General features: G+C 39.9%; 1 protein-coding gene across 2 annotated transcripts in view; it reads right to left on the minus strand.

Annotated features, from left to right (window-relative positions):
• The window catches only part of Sdb (SAXO downstream of blistered), an 88,974-nt gene that overhangs the window by 56,501 nt on the left and 13,178 nt on the right, over positions 1–19,295 (minus strand). For both annotated transcript variants that reach the window (XM_019059570.2, XM_019059569.2), the window contains exon 2: positions 4,079–8,736. In XM_019059570.2, coding sequence (XP_018915115.2) covers positions 4,079–8,688 — 4,610 coding nt within the window. In that variant the 5' untranslated portion in view covers positions 8,689–8,736. The remainder of the gene's footprint in view (positions 1–4,078; positions 8,737–19,295) is intronic.

The following is a 19,295-nucleotide window of genomic DNA, read 5'->3' on the forward strand; positions in this document are numbered from 1 at the left end:
TATCAAGCAATCACCAGTCCTTATTTGTAATTGTGTGCAATTGTGGGAAAGGAGACCCGGTAGACAGAGCAGACCGCAGGTGCACCGAGACCAGAGTAGCAAGGAGCACGGGAATGAGAATAATGCTAATAAAAAACCCAGCCCTGGACCCCGCGCCCGCTGTCCAGCATTCGCTTTTGCCAGTTTGTGTAATGAAATAATGCCTACAGTATTTTGAAAAAATGGTTTATCGACTACAACTGGCAACTCTGACGTCATTATTGTCCAAACGCAATATTTTTCAGCATGAAAGTCAAGAATCTCCTTTCCCTCTCTCAACGCATTTTCCCGTCATAATGTTTGTGAGGTGCCCCCCCCCCCCCATATTAAGCAAATTTTGGGAGTATTTGTCGATTAAATGCAACAAAGCGGATATTTAAAAAGAGGAAATTAAAAATATAAGTACTATCGAGTGTTGCTAAAGATATTCATGATGCTCCTCTTTTAATTTGATCTAAATATCTTCGCCTTATGGTCTTCCCACGGAAAAAATATCCTAAGTCCTATTTTCCCCCCAGTTCAATGGAACATTTTCTATGAATTTTGATCTTAATTTCACGTCAAGAATAGTCATTTTTTGGCAACTAAAGATATCAGTTAAGTGAAAAGAACACAGTTGCACAATTTTAGAAATGCCAGACGGCGCTTACCAGGTTTTGTATTTTAAGTATAGCCCCTCTTTCGCTGTAAATATAATTATTTTGAATTTAAAATTATCTCTCTCCAAACATCCGCCCTTTAAAGTCGGATAACCTAAGGGTCGCCACCGAAAAAGTAAAAATTTTCAAGCAACTAAATCTCAAAATTCAATGTATTCTCCTGATGGACCCTGGACCTGTTAATAGCCATAGTTGCTGATTGTATTAAAGTAGCTAACTAACTAATTATTTTGGTCAAAGATAGAGCTTGAGGGATAAATGAAAAACCCTTATAAAATCAAATTCACACAAATATATCTCTGTTTTTTTTAAGTTATATTTTTAAATCTTGTCACATAAGGTTCATGGTTTACAGTCGGGGAAAGAAGAATAATAGGGATGGATAATATTAAAAAAAGAAGAGTAAAAATCGAACATAGAAAAAATGTCCATTCTAACAATCTTCCATTGTCCGTGTCCACGTAGAAATAATTATCATGATTGGTAGTCACTGATCCAGTCTGGCAACTGGAGCAGCGGGACGCACGCGATTTTTCACGGTGCATGAAGGACACCGGCACACGGGGTCTTCGAGGGGCCCACCTATCGCCCGCCCATTTTTCTTAATGATGGTTCCCAAAAAACTCGACCCCCTCTTCTCGCGTCTCGCGACGTGCTATCAGATTTTTGAACCGTGAATGCGCAATAAACCCGCCCAAGGTCACGATGTTTTACGAGCGCACCACACTGCATGGATAATCGAGGTAACCGATTCGACTTTTTGGAGCTGTTTCGCGGTTTTTGGCCCTTATGTAATCTTTGGAGTGGATATAATCTGGGAATTAGCTACCCATAAATGCGAAAATCTCCGACGTTGATCGAAAACTTCAGTTCTTATTCGTAGATCTGCATTAATAAGACTAATTTTCGGGCTATTATTTACCGGGTATCGTTAAGTTATTTTACAGCAATTGTACATTACCACCCTTCCCCCCTTCAAAAAATGAATTCATCTCCGGTCAAAAGTCTGGAAATTGCGTCAGTCGTTAATTTTAAATGTAATACATACGCTAATTGACAAATTTCCTCCACTGACCGACTTTTGACGAATTATTCGCGGGATTTTAAACGAAACTTAGGAATGCCAAAACAATTTACAGGTAATGTAATAAATTTTATAACTTATTTTTTTTATTTCTCTCAAAAGTTTTTAATACAAATATACGAGTTTTGCTTATTTTTGCAGTATCTTGGAGTGCGTGTTGCATATTCAAAAATTGCAGGCGTTTCCGCTTTACGAAGACTAGACTAATTGACTGTGGCGCCTTGATGCAACTATTCGTGTTCCGTGGATGTGCGTGTTGCATGTTCAAAATTGAAGGCATTTTTACTTTTCTCGCCTCCTCAGAAATGCACGAGAGTTGTTAGTTTTAGCACCCAAATTACAGAGTATAGAGAAATTATTGGCATCTCAATCCTTTCACTACAAAAAAAAGCGCCGCTCTGTGATTGGTCAACGGATTTCAGCTTCACGACAAACTGAACAAACTTCGATAAATATGTGCGCCGTGAGTTGTCCTTTTTCTGTTAGTTTCATCCATCTCTCCCTCGATAAAATAAATTTCTGTTTATCAGGTTTCTTTACTTGGTTACCGGGTTGCAGAAAAACTCGGAAATTTGTAATTAAAAAATCTTAAAATAAATTGGTAACAAAATTAACTGTAAACCTTATTTACGTAAACTGTATTATTAATTGTATTGACTTTTATTTTGATGTACTTTTAATTGCCAACGGGGCGTAACATGTACGTCTTGAAAGTTGCCTTCCCCTTTGCAGTTTTAAGCACGCTTTCATCAAGTTTTTGCTGTTATAAGATCGAGTAGGCGCATTTCAATCGGACGTATTTATGCTGAAAGGAACTATTTCACACGCAAACCCTATGCACGTAGTTCTTTTTAGTATAAATACGTTCAATCGAAAGTTCACTATTGGAATAAACCGAATGCGTAGGCAAGAAAATACATACGTAGGTATACGAAATAAATCACAGCTGTTCGATTTAACGATCTCCCAGAACTTGCTCCCAACAAAAGGTATTTACTCTTATCGGATGGATGGAGGTAGTCTTTACAGTACCCAAATGATTAGCGATCTCTGTGCTCTGAAGGCAAGTTTTATTGCAGCAACGCTTGTTTTATGTGGAGCATGAACACCAAGAATGAATGCAATAATCTTGTGACAAGGAGATACAGGACCATGTCGCTGACAGAAATGTATCAGTACTATCATTCTCGGGTGCAGGATATTGGGACGTATTTATATCAAACGGAACTATGTGCATTATGACGTGAGCCCTGCTATGCATATTCTTATGGGTCTCAGAGCTCATGTCTTAGTGAACATAGTTCCGTTTGACAGAAATACGTCCATTTACTGTACCTCAAAAAACGAGTGAAGGTAAATATCCTCAATTGAACTTTTTTCGAAATTAGATGCTCAGAGTGCCGGCCATAAATAATTTATACAATTTTCAGGAAAAACTGAGTCAAAATTTTCCAAATCGACCACTCATCACTTCAAATTTAAATGTCGAGTTTAACCGTAAATACAGATTGTATGGGAGACTTTGATGAATGACCTTCAAAATTCGGGTCAAAAGCAATAAAGCGAGAGTGAGAATATTAAAAATAGATATTTCACGTAAGGATTAATTTTGAGTTTTAGGTTCGGAGAATACGGACTACCTCACTAGAATAATTTCACATGATGCAAGTGCGCGGACAAAAAATGAAGAAACTCAAAGGTAACAATCTAATTTTGAGCTGTTATAGGTGTTTAGAAAGTATAGGTCCGTAAAAAAACGTGACTTTATTATAAGCAGTTCGTTTTACCCTAGTTTACTATATTTTTAGTTTGTTTTACTGATATTTTCAAAATATATGTGACTGACTTCAATGAATATTCACGAGTTGCTTCTGTGTTGAGCATTTCAAAAATACCCCCCCCCCCCTTCCCATTTATAGTGGTTTACGACTTTATTCGTGAGTAGAACGATCCGTGGAAATTGCCCTAGAATTGACTCCATTTGATAATACCACCTTCGCCTCACACGGGCTTGGGCTCATATCCGATGATATGGTTTCTCATGAAAGTTATGCAAAAAATAATGAGTTGAGTGGCGCTTTTTGCGCTTGTTACCAATAGATAATTAAAATGAAAAGTCTTGCCTTACATTTTTGTTGATGGTCTTAAATATTTGTGTCTAGTAGGTGTACATTTCGGATGAAAATAATATATAAAACAATCGACAAGCGTGTATGGCGAGACTTTTCATTTTAATTATAAAAATCGATGATTAATACAGTGTTAACCGAAAAAAACAATATTAAAAATCACTCACCCGCATGTGCAAATCTCGCAAATGCACTGCTCCTTGACGACTGTCTTCTCGGTCACTTTGGTCGTCTTCTTGTCATCTCGCACCGTCTTCTTGTCATCACGAACCGTTTTCTTGTCGACCGTTTTCCGGTCGTCCCGAACCGTTTTCGTGACGGACGTCTCGCGGTTGTCGACGACGCGCTCGTCCACCAGCCGCGTCGCCTTCACGCCCGACGTGACGGAGGTCCGCGAAACGGTCTCTGGTTTCAAGTCCTGCACCGACTCCGTCTTCGTCACCTTCACGACGTTTCCGCGCGAGTCGTAGACGAAGCTTTCCTTCAGGACTTTGCTGGTCGCGTACGTGGTTTGCGACTCGGTCTTGAAGTTGGTCGACGCCTGGAACGTGTCCGACGTCGCGGACGTGTAACTTCGGTCGACGACGTCGTTGTCCCTCGGGACAAGCGCCACCGGCCGGTCACCCACCTTCTCCCCGGTTGAGGTGATCGTGTAACTTCCTTTGCGGATAGCGGTCGGTGAGTAGGTTTCAGGTTTGTCGAGCGTGTCGGTACGCTTCGGTTTTGGTGACTTGGTCGGAGAGGGCTCTCGCTCTGGCTTCTTCTTCGGAGCTGGCTCGGGAGTCACGAAAGTCTTCACTAGTTTTCCACCGACCATTTTCACGGTCAGACCTGTTTCGCTTATTTCAGTGGTGGATTTGGTTGACTTCACAGTCGGTTTTGTAGTTGTTGGTGACCTATCAGAAGGCTTTTTCGGTCCTTCATCCTTGGGCGATTTGTCAGAGGGCTCCTTCCGGCCCGGCTTGATCGGCGTAGACGTCACCAATTTTGTCTGATTTACAGAGTCTGTGCTCTTGTAATCATTGATGTAAAGGTTCTCCGAGACAAAGCTGCTAGATACTACTGTGGTATCGGAGCGGTCCAATGAAAAGTCGGACCTCTTATCAGTGGTCTTAGATGTGATCGTTGTGTCAGGCTTAATTTGCGAAACGGACCTTATCGGGGACTTGTCTTTGCCTAATTTTGTGGGGGATGTATCTCTTGGTTTTGATTTGGTTGGCGAAATATCTCGCGACTTCAGAGGGGAGTAATCTCTTGGTTTGGACTTGGACGGTGAGTCGTCTCTCCTGATTTTCGTCGGCGATGTGTCCCGAGGTCTCCCTTGATCGTACTCGCTGATGTATTTACTCGTGTAATTGCTGACCTGCTCTTTAGTCGTGGATCTGAGTTCCGCAGTAGAGATGTTATAATCTGTTGTATCACCGATGTTCTTGATAATGGTCGTTGTTTCAGTGCGCGGGAACTTCTTGATATCGCCGTTTTTCAACTCTTTCTGTTTATAAGATGAAATAGTTTCAGACTCAACGGCGAAGGTTTGGTCGGTCGAGTACTTGGATGGCGATGGTTCTCTGCCTGGCTTTTTCTTCGGCTGAGGTTCGGGTGTCACGAAGGTTTTCACTAATTTTCCACCGACCATTTTAACTGTGAGCCCAGGCTCGGCTGGCCCCTGGGGTGAACCAGAAATCGGAAATTCTTTACTAGAGAGCGTTTTCACGTACGTTTTATCACTAACATGCTTATCACTGATATCGGATACTTCAAACTTTTGAGTTGTAAATGTATTGGAAGAAGAGAAATCAGTTTTTGTAAAGTCATGACTAGATATATCTTTCTGGGTTTTAAAGGTTGTGCTATCAGTCTTAGTTTTTTCGCTATCCTTCTTTTTCAGTCCATCAGTTATCTTTTGATTATAATAATTCTTGTCAGAAACGTTTTTGACGATTTTTCCGCCGACCATTTTGACTTCTTGAGAGTTCGTGGACGCATCGATAATATATGTTTTCTCTGTCGTTGTGGTTGGAATAGATCCATTTTGCGTTTTGATCACAGAGTAAGTGTCATCGGTGATTTTGCTTCTTGGAATTGTTTTTTCGGACGTGTAAGTAACATCATTACGCCCAAGGTCGAACTGTTTTTCTGATTCACGTGAAATAAAGTCACTAGTGACTGTATAGGTGGAATCCTTAGTGTATGATTTGTCGGTGCTGGTGCTATCCTGTATTTTCTTTTCGAATCCGTCCGTCATTTTTTGGTTGTAGTAAGTTGCATCAGTAGAGTCTTTTACTAGCTTACCACCAACGAGGCGTGTGCCAAACGAATTAGTTTCTTTGTCAAAGGTCTTTGACTGCTTGTCAACAATTGAGCTCGAGGATAGCTTTGAAGAGAATTTATCTGTGACGTAAGTGACGGAGGTCTCATCTACGTCGAATTTTGAACTTGAGTCTGTTGTTCTTAGCTCCTTCTTCTCGACACCCTCGCTTATCTTTTTGTTAAAATAGTCCTTGTCCTCGCCAAGTTTTACAAGTTTTCCGCCAACAAGTTTTGTGGTCGGGGATTTGGGTTGCTTCGGAGATTTTGGAATATCGAGAGGGGCAGGATCAAATCCAACCGGGACTCCTGACACAAATTGGGTTGTAGAAGTCTTCGAATTTTCAGATTTAAGAAATTTCGTTGAACTAATTTCATCCTTGTGGCTGAAATCGTTCGTGGAATGTGTAGCGCCGAGATCACATGTACACACTAGATTTTCGTCGGAGAAGTCGAAAACATCAGAAGAATACGCAGTGGAGGAACTATCTACCTTGGAAGTTTTTATTTCTGACTTGGAGGAGGAAAATTTACTGGTGGAAAAGCTTTCTGACCTATCCGATATATTTTTAGATTGAGAGTCGATGGATGACACAAGTTTACTTGACGATACTCCATCCATCGTGTCCACCGTTGACCTACCAGGAAAATCAGTCGTATGAGTGGCTGTTTTGTCAATAGATGAGACAAGCTGACTTGATGGAATGTTTTCAAATTTATCTGTGGAGACGTTTGTCTTGGTGGAATAGATGCTTTGTTTGTCTGCGGACGAGACAAGCTTGGTAGAGGACATGCTCTCGGTTTTGTCTGTCACTTTCGAGAGAGAATCAGTCGTGTGTGAGGCAGATTTATCGATCGACGACACAAGCTTACTGGAGGACATAGTATCAGACTGGTTGGAAAGAGTATTTGACTGAGATTCGGCGGACCGTGAGGATTTCTTGTCCAGACCATCGCCAATTTTCTTATTGAAGTAATCCTTGCTTTCGGTTGTCTTTACTATTTTTCCTCCGACCAGTCTCACACCGGAAGTATCCTGGCTCTGTTTCGCGCCAGTGGTTGTCGTGGTGACATAGGAAGTTCCGGAAGTGTAGTAATTTACATCATCTTTGCTTCTTATGGCAGTGTCAGAAGACGCTCCCTTGTTAGATGTGTCAGTTGAGGAGCTAAGCTTGTCTGTCACTCCAGATTTTTCATTTTGGATGAAAGACTGGGAGTCGGAATAAACAGAGGATCTGGAATCACTCGTCTCGAAAACTTTCTCCGTTTTGAAAGTTTTCGAGCTCGAGTCTGAAGCAGTTTTCACCATTTTCACCGAGGAAAGTTCAGAGTTCTTCGACGCTCCTGAAGTATCATCTTCAAGACTGGCCCGGAGTCGTGCCGAGTAAGATTTATCATCTGCGCTACCAGTCGTCAATTTTAAATTGGATTGACCAGTGGTCGAGAAATTTTCGGCTTTTTTAGATTCTTGCTTCTCCGAGTAGGTTGTTTGCGATTCTGGTGGCAACTCCTCTTTCTTGACAACAGTCTCGGTTCGCTCCTTTCCGTCCGGTCCGATGGTCGTCTTGGTTGTTATGTACGTGCGAGAGCCACTCTTCTGGACGGTGGTTGCTTTAGACTCCTTGACTGATTCCTGCGACGACTCGTGGATCGACTTTTGACTGGACTGCTTCTCGATTAGGCGGTGACTTGAAGTCCTCGTCAACTGACTGTCAGACCCCTCCACTTTGGAATTAGACTGCAACTGAGAGTCTTTTGACGGTGTTTTCGTCAGCTTCCCACCGACCAGCCGTACATTTTGCTCGTCCGCGGTGCTGCTGTCATGAGTGGAGTAAAAACTCGACTGCGAGTCGGATTTTGAGGACTGGAAGACTTTCGATTTTGATTCTGCGGAAAAATCGGCTGACATTTTGCGCTCCGAAAAATGCGTCGATCCCACAGAGGCCCGACGCTCTTCGGATGGGATCTCAGTGATTTCTACTTGGAAGTCGTCATCGTCGTTGTCATCATCGTCAGGCCGCGCGAAAGTGAACTGCATTGCTTTGGTCGTCTTGATGATCTTCCCGCCGACCATCTTGACAGACTCAATGACCGACTTGTTCGTCTTGGCATTCTTGGACTTTGTTTTCTGGCTGGTATCCTTTTTTTCGACGACAAGGGTGGCGGGCTCGGTGACAGTGTACTCGATCGTCTTCGGCACCGTCAAGTTGGCCAGATCATCGTCGTCGTCAATTGACTCGATTTTGACTAAGGATAATTTCCGATCGGTGGCACTTTTGGAGTCCTTCTGGCTGGCTACACTGGCAGTGGAAGATGCTCGAGAGAAAGAGCCCAGAATCCTGGACGTGAGGGATGATTTGCGGTTTGATGAAGATTCACTGGATTTTGATTCGGTCGTTGATTTCGTTTCGTTCGAGGATTTACTCGTTTTTTCTGAGCTGGTGCTCGCGGATTCCTTCTTTTTTGTCATTTTTTTCTTCTTTCTTTCAGTGCTTGCTCATGTATAATATTTCAGATTCTGAAACAAAAAGAAAACACAAATAAAATAATAATAACTTTTATAGTATTTTTTTCTTATTTGACTGAGTTAATTATCTCAGGTTTGTAGGTTCTGCATATTTTTTATTTTTTCGGCGGAAAATGGTATTCATTGAAGAAAGGACAATTCACATTAATCGTATTTAAAAAAATTGTCATTAAGGAAAATGGAAACTTTGATAATAATTATGAGCAATTAAACAAATGCCGAGGGAATTGAAGTTCCCACGACAAAATCAGCCACTGACTCCAACAACATAAAAATTTACAAGTGCTCATTTTTTCTACTATTTACTTATTCATCTGGGACAGGTGATAGCGAAAATGATCAAAAATGACCAAAAGTCCATACATTTGAAAAAAATGTGAATTTGGCAACACCAAAATATCGCGTAAACCGCAGTCTCGGACGGTATGTGCGTGTGCCCCACACCCATGTGGGTCGTGTTTGACCATACTTCTAGCGCTCACGATATCAGACGGCATTCACAGCTAAAAATTATCTCAGAATACCCTGGTAAAAATTGGCAGTAGAATCTGTGTTCCAAAATACCATAGACCTACGGCCGGCTGTAAGATTTCCAATAGCTTCTATAGCCAGCTACACAATTCTTCAATTAATTTCTCAATTAATTTCTTATAGCCTTTTATAGCCGATGGCGATTAAGCAACAGCCAGACGATAAAGTTTATGTCAAACGTTACTAAATATGGATACTAGGACTTTGTGAGTTTTTGGACTACCGCTCTCTTTTTGTGCCATAGTATCTTGATATTATTTTGAGAGGAAAGCTCCGTACTTTTGAAGGATGCCTGTCATTCTTAAAATGCTGGAGCGCCTTCAATTTCTTATGATACTGTGCAATACCCCTGGTGTGAAATAGTTGCTTCATACGCCGTGGCATGCTGCGGCGCGGCGGGCGGGCAGAGAGCGCCTACAAACCTAACAGTGATACTTCGCGCATTGCGCAATGCGAGAAGTATCCCTGTTAGGTTTGTAGGCGCCAGTGCGTCGCCGCTCCGCTTTGTGTTAGGCTCTAATATTTAATCTCGCGGAGTCAGCGATTTTTCAACTCATGATTCCGAAATGTTTGCACACTCTGTATGGATTATTCTCATTTTAATTGATGAAAAAAAATGTTTTAAAGGAAAATATAATGTGTGTTTTGTAAATATTAAGGTAGTTCCGTATGAAACTTAATGATTTCCTAAGCACACGAATTTTTACAAAATTTCTTGTAGTCTTTTATAGCCAATGGTGATAAAGTGTAAAGCCCGGCGATAGGAACTATAGCCCGATTGTATACTTTTTTATAGCTTCGTAGAGCCCGACTATATGATTTGCTCCGCTTTTTACAGCCAGCTATATGATTTCCAATAGCCTTTTTTAGTCGGCTATAAGAACTCCTACGGTATTTTGAAACGCAGCTCCTATCGCCAATTTTTACCAGGGCATGTTAGAGACTCTACCCGAGATTAATAAAATGAGAGCAACTTTTTGAAATATTGCAATTCTTCTGCGTATTTCTGTAGTCGCAGCGATACTTTCCTGAGATGTTGGATTTAAGCATTCTAAAACTTTATTCCTTAAAAATCTAATTAAAGACAGCACCAGGTATGCGGAAATCAGAGGAAGGGCTAATATTCAATCCACCTCCAATGAGCATACTCAAGAGTGAAAGATGATTCGCGGAAGAGGAGGAACAGAATGAATATTTACATACTAATTGGCCTGGAACCATTCTAATATATTACAACGGTTAGTGAAATGATGCACCCATCGTTGAGCTGAGCAAGTGCACTGCACTATCATCACAACATTGCCATTATGGAGTGAAAAATGTGCATTACTCTCCGAAGACAGCATGCATAAAGGGCGATTTTATCTAAATATGGTAGCATACATTTACTTTTTCCATTCGCGTAAGTGTGGAGGTGGAGTCTTGTTTGACTCTCAATGTACGAGAGAGAGATTACAAAAATAATTTCACTCGCATGTAGCAAATTAATCTACAGCGTCGCACTGAGTAGGTTTTTCCTTATATAGGCAAATTGAGTTAGATTTTTTGCTACCTTTGCTGAAGTAGGTGGCAAGGTTGCCAGTGTTTATGACTTTTTGTTGTCTTAAGGAAAACTACACGGAGGAATGATGGCATTCCACTAAGCCATTATTTTGTCAGGGGTGAATTGGAAGAAAAGGATCCTAACTTGTTGCTTCTTGGTAGAAATCAATAAAATCGGTAGGCACTTCCATAAAATAATGTGCTAGGCGCTTCCATAAAATAGTGTGTTCTTCAAAAAATCAAATGACCGGTGTATAAGTGTCATAAAAATCAAGATTTGTATCGGAATATCAAGACGCCGATATATTATACGGTTTCCTTCTGTTTTATTTCATGGATGAGTGCCACAAATAATAGCTAACCGAAATATTGCTCATAAATTAGTACACTATAGGTTCATATGCTAAATCCCCATGGAAATTCTGCATACATGCATGCAGTATTGCGTCAGAAGAAGACGTATAAAAAGTTGAAATTCTACATCCCCTGCTTGACAATTTAGGAAAGGCGACGGTGCTCATTGCACATATTCCGATGTGAAAGTTTCAGCTATCACTCTTTATACATGAATAACTTATATATATTTTAGTTTTTTTTTTCAGCGCGAACGAGGAGTCCCTACGTTCGAAGTATTTGCTCAGTTCAGCACTTACTGAGACAACGCCACGTTTTTTGTTGTTTTCTCTCACGAATTATGATGTTAAATGTTATTTAAAGATTGCACACAAAAGGAATAATATGAATGTATGCTACCTACTATGAAAATTCATGGTTTTCTGATTTAAAAAGTCCACTCAAGTTCTAAAATGAATCGATAACTTTTTCTGAGGACGACTAATTGCGGGTCGTAAGCGTATGGACAAAAATAAATCGACCCCTCTTTAAAATTATGAAGTTAATATTCATCCTACTAGTTCATATCATTTCAACCTACTAAAAGAACAAAAGAAATGATCATTTCCTGCGGCATATCGCGAAAATATACACTATAGCGTTCTCTCTTGCACTATGATCATTTTCGGACTATACAGTCTTTTTCTTTTTAAGACTTGGTCTGCACAAAAAAAAAAAAAAAAAAAAAAAAAAAAAAAAAAAAAAAAAAACACGTATTGCGTGACGAGCCAGACAGAATTTTTAGGGGGCCTCCAGCCTCTCCTCCCTTTGTTCCTCAATATAAATTAATACCTGTTTTATTTCTTTCAATCGTCTTCACGTTACCATTGTTCTGAATGTTAGTCATTGAGCAAGGGTAAAAGGTCTTGACGATGGTAAGATGCGCAACGCCAATCTACCTGGAAGGTCGGTTTGAGAAAGAAAAAATTGAATACGCTTAATTCGCTCAAGCAGGTGATATAAAAGTTATCAGATTTTGAAGTGAAGGTTTTCAACGATTTTTGGGGACGTAGTTTTCAGCTTGTAATAGAAACGTGCCTACATCGATAAAGTTTTCCTATCTGTTAATCGTTTTTCAAAAACATAAGGGAAAAAACGGGACACAAGGCTAAAAATTACACATAAAGTTCCGAAACGTCTTGGATTTTTATGTGTAATTTTTAGCCTTGTTTCCCGTTTTTTCTCTTATGTTTTTGGCTGCTGTTTTGAAAATTTTAACCTTTAATCGTTTTTACTCCTGTCATCGGCATCCAAGGTTCAAAATTGAAGTTGACCCGGCAGGTCGGTTTTCAGGTTTAAATCTTAGAATAGTGCACAATCACGTGTTTAAATATTATACTCTAAATTATTGTGAGGGACATTTAGATGTTCTGCATTAGCTAAAGCGCGCAAGGAAAAACCCTTTTCATCAACTAGACTTGAACGCCTGCAAAGGAAAGTTTACATATGAAAAAGATCGGTATACGAGGCTACCTTCATTCTCATTTTCGGAAGTTTTAATTTTAATCAACCATAATGATCATAAAAAATTGCCACTTCAAAGCCAAGATCATTACTTTCATTGACATATTCCCTATACGCAGAGCATACAAACTTTAAGTTCATTCTACTATATTCACCGAAAATTTCTAAATTAGATGAGCCAAATTTCAAGTTGTGCTTACATTTAGTTTTAGTGTCAACAGGTAGAATACATCATATTAGGTTCAGTCTACACTCATAGCGATGTTTGCAGTACTCTAAACTTCGCAGTATCGGTAGTTCAAATGAAGTGAATGAATGAAAGTGAAATAATCATCATTTTATCCGATCAAAGAGTTTTTCCCGCGAAAAACTCTCCAAAATGTGTAATTTTTCCTTTCCAAAGGATTGAAAATTTCTTTATTTTATAGGCTATATAATTATACTTTGCTGACTGGTTAATGCTTTGGTTAAGTACAACATTTATTATACTAATCAATTTAATTTTAGTCCTATAAATTTAAATATAAAGATTCTTTTCTCTTTTTTCTTTCATTCTTTCCATTCGTTTGTTTTATAAGTTAAACTTGAACCCCTGTTCCATTACCTCTTTAATTCATTCATGTACGCCTTGGAGGTAAATTCTCTCCGAATAATATGGACCATAGAGGTACTTATTGATTTTTCAAAATGCCTTCGTAGACCCAAAATCCTTTGATTATTGACTTAGGGTTTCCAATCCCGAACACCGAGGATAGTCTAGGCACCGCTGTACCCTCATGGCGTACTTTGTAAGGTTGCGATTAAGTGGTAATGAAAGAACATCAGCCCATAGACCTAGCGACTCAAGAGTCTCGGGTGTGGGATGTCGCCAGTGCGAAGCGAGTATCATGCAAATTGTCGGAAGAAGTCGGTGGTGACCTCGACGCCATATACCGAGCGCGTCCGTCCTGACCGTCGTCGCCGCCGTCACGTCAAGTGGAACAATAATTGCCGAGACAGATTTTACTGCTCAACTTGTAACAGTAACGGATGAGGTGCGGAATACGTGACTCTCTAAGGTTCCCTCCACGATTTTTGCCTCCGTATGGACTTGGAAACAAAATCTGCTCACGTACATAAAGGGTGCCTGGAAGAGTAACTTCGTTGGCTACCTGGTAAGTGACCAAACGTGGAAAAATGGCGCATGGGTGGTAAACTTCCCAACCCGGAGTGCTTCCTTATAATGACTAGGTTTTTTTTTTTTTTTTTTTTTTTTTTTTTTTTTTTTATGGGGCCATAAAAGTATTGAAAAACGCAAGTTTCGGGGTAGAGGGAGTTATCTGCCTGCGTTTACAAGCCATTAAAACCTACTGAAGTCACTCATGGGGTGGGAGCGAGGGAAAGGAAATATTGTAATAGCAATGGACATGAAATAGTGGACTTTCATACTCATACCCTTAAAATTGTATACCTTCACAGACTGGAAAAAGTCTCTTGGATATAGAGTCCAGACTCTTAAAAAAAATGTAGAAAAATCTCGATCCAATCGGACTCGCTTGAATCGAGAGCCAATGCTCTTTTAAGCGGATTTCCTTTTGGCTATCAAGCACAAATCCGGTTAAAACAACAGACTTTAGGCCCAAGAGATATTTTTTTAGAGACTGTCCGAAGATCATTACTGATTATCCAGCTCTCTGAATGTAATCACATGGGGGCCATGATTGATCATGAGAGAAAAAGGTTCATTAAAAAAGGACGGCAGCGCACTAAGGACGTAGGTCCTCTTTAAAATGATTTAAGGGAACTCCAAAAATTATACGAACCTCTAGTTCTACAAAATCCCAAAAGTTTCAGGTGGCTTTATAATTAAAATGTCAAAGACGAGCTTTAATGGCGAAATTGGACCGCGTTAAACAGAAAGGAACCAAGCCACATCAGCTATTGCCAAATTTAATCGGCTAATTAAATTTTTTACATGAAAACAGTTGTGCGGATTTTTGTGGCAATGTTTTGTGAATTTTCTCCATAGTACGAAACAAATTCCTTAACATTTTCAAAGGGATCCGCACAAACGTTTTCTCGCAAAAAATTAAATTGCCCAGTTAAAATTAGCAATAGCTGATGTGGCTTGGTTCCTTTCTGTTAAACGCGGTCCAATTAATACTGAACGAGGACCTAACATCTCAAAACACCTTCATTTTATCGAAAATACTCGCAACTCGGCCGAACGACATTATGAAATTTAGAATATTTAGATTACTAAAACACTTTTAGTTACGGCGGAGTGTTGTCCACGGTAAAAGCGAAAGAATTACTCGGGTGTTAGCGTGCTCGTCCAAATGCCAGTCAGAGATCGCAATCGTGGGCAGATTTGAAAATTGAAGCGATGTCTCGGGACACGAAGCACTGAAAGAGGTCCTTAATTACCGCTACCGCTGTTAGTTTTATTGGTATCGCCCTGTAAAAGGACACCGCAGATTTTCGCAAAGCAGGGAAATTATAGGCACGCTGTCAGTGGCGTGGCGTGAATTGCGATGTATCGATTGTTATGCCATTTAAACTTATGGTAAAGAATCGATTATTTAGGAGTTCGCTGCGAACACCCCGTTTATCGATCCTTTTCCATAGGTTTAAATGGCATTACAATCGATATATCGCAATTCACGCCACGCCACTGCACGTTGTCACGACGCCTACGACTTTCAACAACCGAGGAAGAAAACTATTAATTCATATCCAACGCCGTCAGTTTTTCACCGCAAAAATGTTTTAGTCCTCCTCATTTTATCAACTGCGTGATTGCGGTCAGAAAATATTGCTTTGAAAAAACAGACATCTGATATTGAGGCAGAGCGGCAATAGTGCAGTGGAGAGTTTTTGGATACCTGCGAGTGTATCATTACGCTGGAAAATCTAAAATTATCAAATGCAATGAACTTTATGAGCAAATAAAAGTTGCAGGTCAAAAAGCGTGGCTGTATGAAGAGTAGAAGTAAATTTTATGGTAATTATTGATCATAAAAGCCGAAATACTTAGTGCAAATCATCAATTAAATCGATGCATTCTTTGGAAAATTGAAGCGCATTCCAGAATACCGTGCGTATACACATCCATGCGTCGAATACTGCAGCAACGCGGAAAATTAAAAAAATTTACTGCGGCTTGAAATCAATTTCAGTCAGGATTGATTCAAATGATGAATTAATTCATGCGACTAACTGAGAAACCTTTTAATTTTTTCAGCTTTAAACTTCCAGTTTTTGAGATCGAGCTGCACGAGATTTAATGTAAACTGATTCTGAAGGAAGTTGAACCACAAATGTGCTACAAGGAGGTCAATTGGATCATTGCGGATAAAGTTGAACACGACATGATTTCAAAGCACATTCTTTACTTGCTATTTTCAATTTGTTTTTCAATTTTTACCGAGGAAAAAGAGAGATACGGCGATCAGGAAAAATTTCAGAACAACCTTGCCCTGGACGGCAATCCCGGTAGAGAGGTGTGAGTTTACGCTACACCAGAGTCCATCCGCCCTCGGGCAGAGATCGCCCGCACCTTCGTCCTGTAATTTAAGTGCAACATCCATCGGTGCCTTTCATCATAGCTCGCTGATCTCTGCTCAGTGCTCTCGGACGCTAATTTTACGCCTAATTAAAGACTCACTCATTTATAGCAACGCCAACTCGGCTCAGCTCACAAAAACTCAAGTTTTCTGTCCGTCGAAGTACGCTCAATTGATTAGCGAGCTGCGTAGAGATTTTAACCCTCTTTTTATTATTTATTATTCACGAGGGAGATGTTTTGATGGTTGAAGTCGAAAGATGTGTGCCTCGATTGCAACGTTTGGAAAACTCCAATTTGCAGTGGAATTTTTCGAAGAAGTGAAGAAAATTTATAGTAAATTTTGAGAATAACTGAAAGGATATAACCCATTACAGTCAGATCTTGCGATACAATTTGGATATATTCCATTGTTTTCGATATCATAACGTTAAACTCAACGCAAAATTTCCAAATTGACACCCGAGTTCAATATATGCGACTCGGGCAACCTAATATTTACCGCTCGTCATTTTTGGCTCCTACGTATCCTGGCCTAAAACGGTTAAAACATAGAAAAATTTGATACCCCGGTGTCCATACTTTATTTGCTTTACTGATGGAGGAAACAATTTTTCACAAAATGTACCCCTACCCTTTAAATAAAAATTATTGTAGCCACTGACAAGACCCAAGACGAAACGTAATGCTTGATGCAACTATACCAGCTCGGTGTATGTCCGTATTGCATATTTAAAAAAATGAAGGCGTCTGGACTGTGTTGCTCCACTGCAATCAATGTGGCGAGACCCAACAAGTCTTTGAGAAAAAGTATCGCTCTTATTCGGTTGGGGGGCTGTGATGTTAGAACACGGTATAAAGGACGGTAATGTGATTTTTCGGTAGCCCTTTAACTCGAGCCTTCCTTTGAGCCTTTCTCTTCAAATCGTATTTATGAAAACCAGGAAAGCCCAACATGAGAATTCTGGGAAGACATAAGAGGTCATAATTAATTGGGTAGGAAATTAGGTCACTAAATATTTTTTTTTTAATCAGTTAGGACAAAATTTGAAGAGATCTTATTAAAGACGATGGATAGGAACTTTCTTTCATTTTCCAGTGTTGGGAGAAGCAAAATGGTGACTAATAAGCTATATGCAAAATCTCTTTATATGTATTTAAATTGTCGCCACTCTTAGTAAGAACCTTGGATGTTTTGGAAAAGATGGCGAGTTTCGTAAGCTGCGATATTGACATCACGGGTTTAAAAAAATAGAAGTCCCGATTTGATATTACAAAAATAATTCTGATACAAATTTGTATGGAAAACTACTACAAGAAAGTCTACATTGCGAATAGAAAAGTGGCATTCAGAAAATGACTCGTTGCAAAAACAGCTTGAAAATTGTACTTGATGCAAAGATAGCGGCAAAAAAAGTGTTTGATTGTCAAAAATAAAAGAAGAGGAAAATTTCATCATAGAATACTTGAGTCTCATTGCCAGCTATATTGCATGCATAGTGGGATAATAATCGTATCGTGCACAGCCTGAAAAACCCCGATGTCACAGTTCGCCGTTGACTTTAACTACAGAAGTCTTTCTATCAGTATATTTTACGTGGCAATTGACTTATTTTGATGATAATATGTCAAATTATTGGCAACATGAGCCTCGCAGTGGGTATCCTAACCAAAAATTCTGAGAAAATTAAGCTAAAACTATGCTCGAGCAAAGAGTGGAATGACGGTTTTTCTATCGTGCGTTCAGACACGAACTCGGAGTAACAATATTTAACGCAAATATTTAATGTATGCACGCTCTCCGATATTGCCGACTTGAACTTATGTGACGTGAAAATAATACAACAATGAGCTTTCATTTCCTAAATCAGGCACCAATTTGTACCCCGTCTCTGTCCGGTAGCGAGGTGGCAGGATTGTGTGAGGCTACCGTGAATTTGCTAATGGGTATTTACAAAATGTATCGACTTGCTCATACCTAAAACCAAACAGTCTCACGCCATGAGTCAGTAGCCCAGCTTTGCTGTTGTCAGGTTTACATATAATGGAGATGTTGCATATGTGAGAAATTTGCGATTTGACTGTTGAATCTTCTGTAAAAGTTCGCGAGAAACACGATGGTGCCCTCTGGTTTTCTCTGAAATTGACTCCCAAGCTCAAAAAAAGCTCTTAAGTTGAGGCCAAAATGGAGGGGATATCCCACGCTATCCTGAGAGTCCACGTCTACAAAACACACTCTCCATGCAAAGATAGGGAGCAAGTACATTAGCAGGGTTGCCGTGTTTTCAGTTTTGGAGTCCCTAAATAAAGTGGCAGCCCTGTCAATGTATTTGCTCCCTATCTTTGCATGGAGAGTTTGTTTTGATGTAGACGTGGACTCTCAGGATAGCGTGGGATATCCCCTCCATTTTGGCCTCAACTTGAGAGCTTTTTTTGAGCTTGGGAGTTAATTTCAGAGAAAACCAGTGGCACCATCGTGTTTCTCGCGAACTTTTACACCAAAATCAACAGTCAAATCGCAAATTCCTCAAATACTAGGGTTTTTTTTTTAATTAAAATTTTTGCACTTTAAGTTACAACCAATATCATTGATAGACTTATTGCAATTCCATCCGCAAAATTTATAATTGACTTAATTTGGAAGTAGCCTACAACTTCTGTCACTTGTGACAGTCAGAGATTTTTTCATCACACATTGAACAGCACCACCCAACAGTCAGGAGAGTTCATACGAAACCAGCTATTCGCCCATAAATAACTTCGTAACGCTGCCATTCATCTTCATGCATGGACCCTAATGATTTGAAGGCTTGCCACATAGCTCTAATGGTCGTACCCGGGTGTGGTATAATGATTAACTTCTCAGGAAAATTCAAAACTTATGCCAAAGGAAGGACCAATGAAGGACTTCCCAGACTGCTTGGTAATTTAGCGAAAAATCTCATCAGTTTGTTTCGTCATTTGCAGAGGTGTGTCTTTGAAACTGATCAGGAGTCTTTCAGCCTATTCGGAGAAGAGTTCGGTCGATCGGCGTGACATCAGGGAGAGAAAATATGAATACACAGTTGTGTAATAT

The sequence above is a fragment of the Bemisia tabaci genome, chromosome 6 (genome assembly GCF_918797505.1).
Source record: "Bemisia tabaci chromosome 6, PGI_BMITA_v3".
Classification (NCBI taxonomy): Eukaryota; Metazoa; Arthropoda; class Insecta; order Hemiptera; family Aleyrodidae; genus Bemisia; species Bemisia tabaci.